The 12,543-nt window shown below is 46.4% G+C and overlaps 1 protein-coding gene across 1 annotated transcript in view; it reads right to left on the minus strand.

The window, feature by feature from the left end:
• Positions 1–9,971: 9,971 nt before the first annotated feature.
• The window catches only part of LOC149367926 (uncharacterized), a 39,141-nt gene continuing 36,569 nt past the window's right edge, over positions 9,972–12,543 (minus strand). Inside the window, exon 10 of the mRNA XM_089557922.1 lies at positions 9,972–10,463. Within this exon, the coding sequence (XP_089414048.1) occupies positions 10,388–10,463 (76 nt within the window). The 3' untranslated portion in view covers positions 9,972–10,387. The remainder of the gene's footprint in view (positions 10,464–12,543) is intronic.

Raw genomic sequence — 12,543 nt, forward strand, 5'->3', positions numbered from 1 at the left:
GAGAGGATTTGTGGTCCGGGTCGTTGATGCAGCGTCACCTCCGGGAGCTACATCATTTAGTTTTCCAAATGGGAGCGGCTGGTGTAAGGCGACTGTGGGGAGCGAGAGCGGCGGCCCTGCGGCGACGGAGAGCGGGAGAATCGGCGTGGATGGGGAACGGCTGCTTCAGATGGTTCGGACGGGGCTCGGGGCGAGAAGGTGCAGGTCGAGGGAGAACTGTAGAAGGAGGGGTAGACGTTGCGGGCTGGGGAAGACCATGGACTGCGGCAATGTCGGGCGATGTGGCCAATGCGAGAACACCGGAAGCAGATGGGGCGGTCGTCTGCCGTACGCCACTCGTTTGGATTGCGATAACGCTGCGGAGAATAATAGGTGCGACGATAAACAGAGAGGGGTGGCTGGGGGGTGTCCGGGCTTCTGATGGTGCACACAGCCGGAGGAAGGTTCAGGTTAGCGAGTTCCTGACGCACGACGGCCTGAATCAGCGACACGGTGGGTAGAGAGTTATCAGGTGCGGTCGGACGGGGCAGAACAGGCGCAAGGGCTTCCAGTTCGCGGCGAACGATGCGGGTCACAGTGCCGGCAACGGGGTCATCATCGGAAGAGGCGCGGGACGGTAATCGGTGTTCCTCACAGGAAGAAGTAGCGGCAGTATTAGAGAGCCGAGAGAACTGCTGTGGAATTCGGCGGCTTTTAACCTGTTCGAAATGACGGCATTCTTTTATGATTGCGTCCACGGTGGTGCAGTCTTTGCAAACCAGTAAGTTAAAAGCATCATCCGCAATCCCTTTCAGAATATGGCTCACTTTGTCGGACTCGGTCATGGCGGCGTCGACCTTGTCGCAAAGCGCCAAGACATCTTGGATATATGCCACATAGCTTTCGGTTGACGACTGGGCGCGCGACGCGAGCTGCTTCTTCGCGGAGAGCTTCCGGTCATCGGGTCTGTCAAACAAAGTACGGAGGTTTTCTTTAAAAGTGTCCCAGCTCGTCAGTTCTTCGTGGGTTTCGTACCAGACCCGGGCCGTGCCACTAAGATAGAAGATCGCATTCGCTAGCATCACGGTGGGATCCCACCGGTTATAGGTGCTCACTCGCTCATATAGGCTGAGCCAGTCGTCGACATCGGTGCCGTCGTTCCCAGAAAAGGTACCAGGGTCACGGGGAGGAGCCATGACCACGAAGGGAGCAGAGGGAGTGGTTCGTGACTCGCCGGGTGGAGCCATGATGGCAGTAGCCCAGGCCTGACGACCGCTTCGGAGCTGCGTGGAGTGGAGATCGTTTACCCGGCACGTCCACCAAAGATGTTACGTGGCCTGAAGTCTATGTCGGCACAAGGACGACCGGAGCACAGGGTACAGATCACAGCTAGCCCCGAGCGGCAAGCGCGCACACACCGGGCACTTCCTCTGCGTCGTCTTCACGGAGATTATCCGTTGCAATACTTTCAGAAGTGCTGTTATCAAGTTTGACTGGGGGCATGTACTGAAATATAAAAATTCTGATGAAGCATTCCATTTTTTCTTAGAACAGTTCATTTTAATTTATAGAGAATGTTTTCCATACAAGACGGTTAAAGCAGCTAAAAAGGCTCGCAAGCCCTGGGTTACGGCCCATATTCTGAAAATGATTTCAAAGAAAAACAAACTGCATCAGAAATTCCTTAAAAGTCGCGACTCAGGAGACTTCTCAGTCTTCAAACGACATCGGAATAAACTAAATGCTGTCCTAAAGAAAGCGAAAAATGACTATCACATCAACCTATTGTATGGCATCAAAGATCAAAAGATCGTTTGGAAAAGACTAAACACACTGTTGTGTAAGGAGCAATCTAATGTGCCTAGCAGTTTAATTATTGATAACGAAACATTTACCACTAAAGACCTAGATGACAAATTCAATGACTACTTCGTTTCGCTTGTAGATTCTGGACATGATCCTAGTGCTATTGATTACATAGACAATTATAAGTCCAATACTCTCTTCCTTACTTCGTGTGACGACACGGAGGTACTGTCAGCCTTCAGGCGTATGAAAGTTAGTAAATGTGAAGACCCATTCGGAATTAAAATGCAACCAGTTATGCATGTTATAGATATTATTTGTCCAATTTTAGCTCACATTTATAACTTTGCTCTAGATACAGGTGTATTTCCTTTTGAAATGAAAAAGGCAAAAGTGATTGTCTTACACAAAGGCGGTTCTAAAGGTGTTCTCAATAATTACAGGCCTATATCTATTTTGCCAATATTTTCCAAGGGCTTAGAGCGAATAATTTTTGTACGCCTGTCTGATTTCCTTCAAAAATATAATGTCATTACAATGAAACAGTTCGGATTTAGGCAGCACTCATCTACAAAACTGGCACTGCTCCGACAAAAAGAATTCATTCTCACGAACATCGAGAACAAAATGATCACTTTAGGAATATTTGTAGACTTCTCAAAAGCCTTTGACAGAAAAACCATACTACCCTTCTCTTAAAACTTTCTGCATACGGTATTAGGGATAAGATGCTTAATTTAATTTCCAATTACCTCAGTAACCGCGAACAGTTTGTCACTGTTGATAATTTTCACTCTGCTTACCCCAGGGAAGCTTACTGGGTCCGCTGCTATTCAATATATATATATTAACGATCTAATAAATATATATAAAGAAGTTGAATATGTAATGTATGCAGACGACACCACTTTCTTTTTAACAGGCTCAGACGTAAATGGCTTAGTGGCAAAAGGAAATGAAGTCTTGGATAAACTGCATCTGTGGTCTATCAAAAATTCTCTCTTAGTTAACTCAAGTAAAACAAAAGCTGTATTTTTCAGAACCAAAAACACGAATTATAACAGAAAATCCTCTGAGATTGGGGGTGAATGTCATAGAAATAGCTAAGGTAGTCAAATCCCTAGGTGTTTACTTTAATGAATACATGCTGTGGGATGCTCATATTGAGCATCTACAGACCAAGTTGTCTCGTACAGTCGGAATTCTTAGAAAACTGGAATATATGCTACCTGAGAGAACCAAGCTTCTTTTGTATATCGCACTGTTCGAATCCAATATAAGATATTGTAACTTAATCTGGGGCAGCACTACATCCACCAATAGAAACAAGCTGTTAGCGGTACAAAAAACCGCGCTGAAAGCAATAGCAAATGTGCCTTCTTTTTCGTCTTCTGGGCCTTTATACTCAAAATATAATATAATTAAAGTTTCCTCGTTTTATGATTTTCGCCTCCTCCAACTGTACAAATCCTTGTCCGAACGTCGAATGCCGTTCTTAGAAGAAACTATCAATTTACGCGAAAATACGCACTCCCATCTAACTCGCCATCATGAAGTTTGGTATGTTCCACGTCCTCGCACTAATTACGGATTTCAGACACTAAATTACGCCTTACCTACTTTGCTTAATCAATTTCGCCTACCCAGCTCTTCCGTTCGTTTACATTCGAACCAACAGATGAAAACTTTATTTTTATAATATTTGCTAGCCTTGCCTTAGCGATGCCTTGATTGCTCTTTGTGTTGGAATGTGTTTGCTTTGAAATGCCTTTTCTTTTTGTATGTGATGTAAGATATATTATGTTGATTGCTTTTCCGGTTGCGGATAAACCGTACATTCTTATTTTTTCGATTTCTTTTTTGTTATGTTCAAATTGTGAACTAAGTGCTTTGTATGTATGCTTTATATGCTTTCATTATCCCTACCGCCGATGTAGTTTAGGGGAAGGGAACGTTGTCAAGCCGCAATATTGCGGCTTTTTTCCCTCCTCCTCAGCCATGTGATTTTCTTTACATGTCTGGAATAAAGTTGACTTGACTTGATAATCTTTAATGAACTTGGCCCAAGAAGCAAGGAAGCGCTGATAAAAGCATTGAAGACAGTCATAACAAATCAGCAAATTCCGCATAGCTGGAGACAGAGTAAAATGAATTTGATTTATAAAGGGAAAGGAGATAAGATGAACATCAAATCCTACCGTCCGATTACGATAACGTCTGTTATGTACAGGCTAGTAATGCAGGCGGTGAAATTAAAAATGCATGCATGGGTAGAAGGTAATCGGATACTCGGAGAACTTCAGAATGGGTTAAGAAGGGGTGGGCGTTTAGACGATAGCCTGTTCGTGCTTACCCAATGCATAGAAATAGCTAAGGCGGAAAACAGACCTCTGTTTTTAGCCTTTCTGGACATAAGCGGTGCATACGATAACGTGAACAGGGAACTCCTGTGGAGCATATTGAAAGATTTAGGTATCGGTCATGAGGTAATTCATTTTCTACAGGAAATCTACGGAGATAATGAAGTTGAGATTACATGGGAAGGGAAAAAAAGTACCACAACTGTGGGGGTGCACAAAGGATTAAGGCAAGGTTGTCCTCTATCACCGCTGCTGTTCATGTTTTACGTGATAAATATGGGCTATAAGAAAGTAATCTAGGTTATAATCTGTCGTACAGATTAGGCGGAAATGTAGTTGAGCAGCGACTCCCGGGTTTAATGTATGCGGACGATAATGTACTGTTAGCAGATAGCCAGGAAGATATACAAACTTTGGTTAATTGCTGTGGAGACGAAGGAGACGCTCTAGGATTCAGTTCTAGCGCAACTAAATCAGGTGTGATGGTTTTTAACGATACAACTGACCAGGTGCTTACAATACAAGGCCACGAAATACCCAAAGTGGCCGAATACAAATACCTCGTGATATGGCTAAACGAAGGGCAGATATACACGGAAAAGCACGAACAGGCTCTTAGGGCAAAAGGACGAAGAGACGCCGGGATAATGAAACATAGGGCATTATGGGGGTACCACAAATATGAAGTACTAAGAGCTATTTGGAAAGGAATAATGGTGCCGGGACTTACTTTCGGCAATGCGGTTCTGTGCTTAAGGGCAGAAGTTCAGTCGAGATTAGACGTAAATCAGAGAGCTGTTGGAAGATTAGCACTAGGTGCCCACGGCTAAACCACATACGAGGCAGTACAAGGGGATATGGGCTGGGCATCGTTCGAAGCACGGGAAGCTAAAAGTAAAATACTATATGAAGAACGCCTGAGGAAATTGGACGATGACAGGTGGGCAGCTAAGGTATTTAAATATTTATACAGAAAGAGCGTTGACTCACAGTGGCGGAAAAGAACTAGAAAACTAACCAGTAAATATGCAGGTCATGAGGACGGAGAAAGAAAGAGCATTAAACGACATATTAAAAACGCGGAAGTTAAAAATTGGATGAATTCAATGGATAAGAAACATAGTGTAGAACTATATTGATACTGGAAAAGGCAGATCAAGAAAGGATTTTTCTATGATAACTCAAGAGGCAGTGCCCTACTTTTTGAAGCTAGGTCAGGGTGTCTTAGAACGCGCAGCTACAAAAAGAAATTTAACGAAGAAGATGACACATGTGCAGTGTGTGGTAGATCTGTGGAAACAATTAGTTTAGTTTAGTTTATGGGGTTTAACGTCCCAAAGCGACTGAGGCTATGAGAGACGCCGTAGTGAAGGGCTCCGGAAATTTCGACCACCTGGGGTTCTTTAACGTGCACTGACATCGCACAGTACACGGGCCTCTAGAATTTCTCCTCCAAAGAAATTCCAGCCGCCGCGGCCGGGATCGAACCCGCGTCTTTTGGGACAGCAGCCGAGCACCATAGCCACTGAGCCACCGCGGTGGCAAACAATTGAACAACAATTGCGTTGTTGATTGTGGAAACAATTGAACACCTCATAATCAAATGTGATTGTATCCATCCGGATGTCAATGCAGGCGCAGTCACTCTTCCTGAGGCCCTAGGGTTTAAAGATAACAATGGTCATGTAAATAAATCTGCAGTGGAAGTTAGTAAAAAGCGATTGGAGGATTTGTGGCTGAAAAGCGGAGATGTGGCATAAGGTTAGAATTATAGGAAACCGTAGGTAAAGATGATGGCGATTCTTAATGAGAATTGCCAACACAGTAAACAAAAAAAAGAAGAAAAAGAAAAGCTGAGCATGGTGGCAATTGCCACCACCCCGTTTCAAAGGGGGCGCTGAGGTCGCTGAAGTACAGGCCGATGTTCTTTGCGAGAACTTCGTTGTCGGGTTCGGGAACGAGATCTATCGTAACCACCGTGCGGCCGGCGGTGGCAATAGCTTTCGTTTTTGGCTGCTGCTAAACCGCACCGCTAGCCGCCAGAAATTGCGGAGTCTGCGTTTACGTCATGTTTCACGTCACTTTGTCCTATGTCCTCATCAGAGGGTCGCAAGTTTGAATCAGAGCCGGAAAAACTCTTCAACTTCGAATCCAGCGGCAACAATGCCATGAAATGGCGAACTATCGGATTTTACTAACAACAACAACAAAAAAAATTGATAGAGCTCTCCTCATCACCATCATCATCAGCCTGACTGCGCCTACTTCAGGGAAAAGGCCTCTCCCATATCTCTCCAATTAACCCCGTCCTTTGCCAGCTGCGGCCACCGTATTCCCGCAAACTTCTTAATCTCATCCGCCCACCTAACTTTCTGCCGCCCCCTGCTACGCTTGCCTTCTCTTGGAATCCACTCCGTTACCCTTAAGGACCAGCGGTTATCTTGCCTTCGCATTACATGCCCGGCCCAAGCTCATTTCTTCCTCTTGATTTCGACTAGGATGCCATTAACCCGCATTTGTTCCCTCACCCACTCCTCCCGCTTCCGATCTCTTGCGTTATGCCTATCATTTTTCTTTCCATAGCTCGCTGCGTTGTCCTTAACTTAAGCTGAACCGCCCTTCGTTCCCTTTAAACATATTCAAAGCAAAAATAAGTAAAAAAACTAATACGCTGAAAAATAAAGCAATTTTCTGCAGCCTTGGAAGGGAGCAACAGCTTGCGACAGGCAGCGAAACATTGCAAGTAGTAAAGGTCAACTTAAGGGACTATACACCAAATTTTTGCTTGAGTGTTTTATTCCTTCAAACGATGCGCTAGACATTGGAGTACAGGAGGCACCCCGTGGTACTCGCCTACGACCGCTAAATAATTTATAATTGAATTTCTTCTTGACTGTTTCGGTTTCGGTTTCATCAACCGAACGATGTTTGTGACTTGCAGTTGATGTTGGTCTCGTGAGGCACGAAAAAACATCAATTTTACTGCTGATACATCGCTTGTTGTAATTGTAGGTGTTGAAACAGGCTGGTTTAAATGCTGTAGCAAATTAAAACTACGTATCAGCATTTATATTGCCGTTTTATTCTCGTGCGTCACTTCACTTGAACATCAACTACACATCACAGCCACCGTTCGGCTGATGAAACGGAAACCGAAACAGTATGAGAGAAGAAATTCAATTGTATATTGCCTACCGATTGTAGGCGAAAACCACGCGGTGATTCATGTATCTAATATTAGTCCAATGCATCATTTGAAGGAAGAGAACAGGCAACAAAATTAGGTGCTTATAGTCCTTTAAGGCAGGTAGTGGCCGCAGGTCCGGACACGAAAGGAAATTGACTAAGAGAATAAGAACGGGTGGAGTGCATTTGGTACGTACTCTTTAGTGATGAACAGCATGTTTACCACTATCTGTCAAGAGGAAGGTATATGTCTGCTGCATTTTACTGGTACTAGCGTATGGGCCAGAGTTGGAGGTTAATGAAACCGGTTGAGGATAAATTGGGGACACCGCAACTTTCTACGCACTGTATGAAACAAAGGGATTGAACTTCTACATAGTGGAAACCAGCTAGAGAAAGGTACGACAGGGGAGGAAGTAGATATCACACGCTGACACAAGAAACTGAAGTTTTATTGTGGAATGCAGGAATTCATGCATTATATCTAAACAGGCTAGCTGGTGATACCTTTAAGGGCAACAGCGTGAAATGCGTCGACGGAAGGAGCGGAAACAAAGGGCGAACGGTGACTCACAACTGAAGTTTATTCCAAACACATGCACATATATATAAGGGAAATCAAAACAAGATCAGAGCAAGGCTATCATCATGAACGTCACGTGTCACCCGGTGTAACCGAGTGAGTTGGCCAAGAACTTAAACTCCCTATTAGAAAAGGGGACGGAAGTCTGACTCACGCATTTATCTCCTCATGGTAGCTCATGGAAGCCTTTCATATGCGTATCAGTGCAGATAAATGCGTCAGTCAGACTTGCGTCTGCCTCTCTGATAGGGAGTTTCGGTTTTTCGCCAACTCACTCGAGTGCACGGGGTGACACGTGATGTTCATGATAACAGCCTTGCCATCATCATGAACTAAGGCATTTAAATCCTCATGGTAGCTCATGGAAGCCTTTCATATGCGTATCAGTGCAGATAAATGCGTCAGTCAGACTTGCGTCTGCCTCTCTGATAGGGAGTTTCGGTTTTTCGCCAACTCACTCGGGTGCACGGGGTGACACGTGATGTTCATGATAATAGCCTTGCCATCATCATGAACTCAGGCATTTATCTCCTCATGGTAGCTCACGGAAGCCTCACTCGGGTGCGGGGTTCACGTGTCACCCCGTGCACCCGAGTGAGTTGGCGAAAAACCGAAACTCCCTATCAGAGAGGCAGACGCAAGTCTGACTGACGCATTTATCTGCACTGATACGCATATGAAAGGCTTCCATGAGCTACCATGAGGATTTAAATGCCTGAGTTCATGATGATGGCAAGGCTGTTATCATGAACATCACGTGTCACCCCGTGCACTCGAGTGAGTTGGCGAAAAACCGAAACTCCCTATCAGAGATAAACGCGTCAGTCAGACTTGCGTCTGCCTCTGATAGGGAGTTTCGGTTTTTCGCCGACTCACTGGGGTGAACGGGGTGACACGTGATGTTCATGATGATAGCCTTGCTCTGGTCTTGTTCTGATTTTCCTATATATATATATGTGCATGTGTTTGCAATAAACTTCAATTGTGAGTTAGAGAGTCCTTGTGTTACTGCGGAGTTTTTCAGTATGCCTATCAACCAACTATCCCAACTTTCTGCTCTCTTACGAATAAATTTCAGTTGTGAGTCAGCATTCGTCCTGTTTCGTCTCCTTCCGTCAACGCCTTCCACGCTGTTGCACTTAAATGTATCACCAACTAGCCTATTTAGATATGTGTGAATTCCTGCATTTCACAATAAAACAGCAGTTTCTTAAGCCAGCGTGTGCTGTCAACTTCATCCGCTGTCGTACCTTTCTTTGGCTGGTTTCCACTAAGCAGAAGTGCATTCTCTTTGTTTCATACAGTGCGTAGATAGTCAGTCCGGGGAATTTTCCAGTCCGCTTTAAAGAATGTTCGAGGAGTGTTACAAAGAAATCTGTACGCCAAAGGAGACACTCGCGTTTCTGAAAGAGTAAAAAAAAAAACGAGCCGCAGCATTTTTTTTTTAATGCACACTGCTACTCTTCTAAATGAGTCGAACAACGCCTTCCAAGTAAAGCAGCCCTCGTCAGGTCACCTGCTAGTTTCAGCTTTCAGGCGCGGTCTTGAGAGTTAGTAGTTGTGGCGTTGGTTTCACAACGGGTCGACGACCGAGCAAGCAAAGACAACTTGTGTAGACATGCCTGCTCGCTCAGGACAGAAATGAAACGAAAACTCAACAGCCCTGTACCTAAACAATGAGAGCTGTGCTGCTCTCCTTTTCGCACTAGTTTTCGTAATTCTGCTGCGAGCTGTCGGCAGTGCACAGCATGTATTCGAAAAATTCCACAAAACGTCATGGTACTTATGAACTCGACCTAGATGCGAATATTGAGCGGGGGAACCTCAGTTCAGTGCCAGTTCCCCAAGGACACGCAGGAAAGTCCCATTGTTTCTCCGTTGTTACTGGTCTTCGCCTCACCGCTCTTTTCACTTATGTTGCGTGGTTCGTTTATCGAGCATGCTTGATAGAACAGACACAAACGTTGGCGTGTTGGAAACCAAGCTTATCTCCTTGCTGTTTCAGCAGCGAAGTGAATCAAGCCGCATCCACAGGAAAAGAAACACAAAACAACAAAACCGCGCGGAAATGATGCATGTAATAAATTTTAGCGCATACGATGTCGAATGGGGGGGGGGGGGGGACCATGCATGGGCCGCCGGTCTCTGTGTAAGCCTTCAGCAGTTCAGAATGGCTTGCCCGAGGCACATTGTGAAGATGGCAGTTCCTACATGAGGTCAGAAGAGTCTCCTAGGAGCCATCACCGTGAATGACATGTGACATAATGAAGTCTAAAAAGCATCAAAAACCGACCAAGAAGCACAGTTCGGTGCAGAGGAGCATTCCAATCTGGGTACAAGGTGATGCTCCTGCTTGCATGGCGATGCTGAAAGCAGCTTATTTGCATTCTTCGTTGATGATGGGGGCGTCTGTGGATGCTGCACAGGACGCCATTTGTGTCCATGTAAATGAATTGTCCTGGCGCAGTTTGGATCACTCTCTCGAAGCACGCATGGCCCGGTACTTCGTGAACACTTCGTCGATGTCGGCGTAGCAGCCTTGCAGGTGCCTGCAAAGAGAGAAACATAGAGCAAGTTACGGGGCAGGCTGTGCAGGGGGGGGGGGGGGGGGGGGCACAGTCGAACAAAGAACGGTCGATGTTACCTGCCACGAGAAACACCGGAAAGCAGTGTGAAAGAAATAATGCTGAGTGCTTAAAGCTCGAGCACTTTGAGCCGGCGAAAAGTAACGTTGGTAAAAGCGCGGTACGCGAGGGACGAGCATGAGCCATTTGTGGATGCTTGTGATCACCAGTGATCGCACACGGAGAAAACTACAAGGCTCGCGACGCAGACTCGAGTGAGCTGTTTCAGCAGCGCTTTTACGGCACAAAAATTCTGCATCACTGTACTAGGAATAACGTCTGTATATTCGCGAAAGCTTTTAGACGGTCTAGTAAGCCAGTCTACATTTTAGGCTTGGTAAACACAGCAAAAAAGACGCATACACGAGGGAAACAGGACACAAGCTAAACTTGCAACGGACTCTTAAACCCATATATGCCTAAAGATCAGGCATTCGAAAGCAGTTTTGTTTCATATTGCCACGTATCATTGTAGTGTTTGTTCGTTCACGCTCAAGGCTGCAGGAAAGGGCTGTTATCATTTTTGTTCGTGACGCGAGAAGCGACCAGTCTAATCTCGATTGATCGCAGCCATGAAAGGCTGCATCTAGGTTTTTCCAGATTACTGTAGATGATCTTGTCCTGCTATCTGGAAGTTTCTTTGCCGGCTTTAAATTGAGCGATGCCGCGAGCGGCGGACATTCGTATTCGACGATTGACGAGCACGCTTGTTGCTTACGCCGCCGCCGAGTGAGTCAGTTCTTTTGCGGGCGCAAGTCAGCCCAAATAAAGAGCTTCGTTTGCAAGTATTTCTGGTGTCTTCCTGACCGCTAGACTGCCGTCACTACAACGTGACATCTGGTGGAGGTGCTGGGTAGCCTTTCATGTACCGGACACCCCCTACAAGCCGTGACGCCAGCCCTCTGAGTCATCAACCGCAGGACCTGAGTCCAGTCCACCGCGCTAGCCGACGCCTGCAAGGGGACGCACCAGAGTTCGGGAATCTGCCGGACCCTACCCGGAAGCGGAAGCCAGCCGCAACGTCTACCATGACCTTGCCCCAGACGACGACTCCAATCATTCTTCACTCGGATCCTGACTTGCAAAGCCTAGTTGATTATCTGAAAGGCAAGACCGCATCGCCTCCCCGAGGGTTCAAGCGGCAACTGTCGTCCTTCGTCCTTCACAATAATGTCCTCCTGAAGAAGAACTTCGCGCCGAACAGGACAGTGCATCTTCTTGTCGTGCCCAAAAATATCAGGCAAGAAATTATGCAGGCATGTCATGATGAGCCGACTGCACGGCATCTCGGGATTGCTCGCACGTTGCACCGCATCCAGGAGAAGTACTATTGGCCACGGCTAGCTACCGACGTTTCCCATTACGTGAAAACGTGCCGTGAGTGTCAGCGACGCAAAACGCCTCCGACTAGACCAGCCGGACTCCTGAACCCCATGCCACCGCCAACTAAGCCCTTTCAGCAAATAGGGATGGACCTCCTCGGCCCCTTTCCGACCTCTTCATCAGGAAACAAGTGGATCATCGTGGCCACCGACTACATGACCCGCTACGCCGAAGCAAAAGCGTTGCCTAGTGGTACCGCAACAGAAGTCGCAAAATTTTTTGTCGAACAAATTTTTTGTCGGGCAAATTCTCCTGCGACACGGCGCCCCGGAAGTGCTCATCACAGACAGAGGAACGGCGTTTACAGTGGAGCTGACGCAAGCCATTTTAAACTACAGCCAGACAAGCCATCGGAGGACCACTGCCTATCATCCACAAACCAACGGACTCACAGAGCGTCTGAACAAGACCATCGCAGACATGCTCTCCATGTACATCGACGCCGAACACAAGACGTGGGACTCCATTCTGCCCTACGTGATCTTCGCTTATAATACTGCCGTCCAGGAGACAACCAGGTTTACCCCATTCCAGCTGGTATACGGCAGGAAGCCCACGACAACACTCGACGCAATGCTCCCGCACGTTTCTGACGAAGACAACCTCGACGTCGCCGCCTACC

The sequence above is a fragment of the Amblyomma mixtum genome, chromosome 1 (assembly GCF_055824585.1).
Source record: "Amblyomma mixtum isolate Tamu chromosome 1, ASM5582458v1, whole genome shotgun sequence".
In the NCBI taxonomy this organism is placed as follows: domain Eukaryota; kingdom Metazoa; phylum Arthropoda; class Arachnida; order Ixodida; family Ixodidae; genus Amblyomma; species Amblyomma mixtum.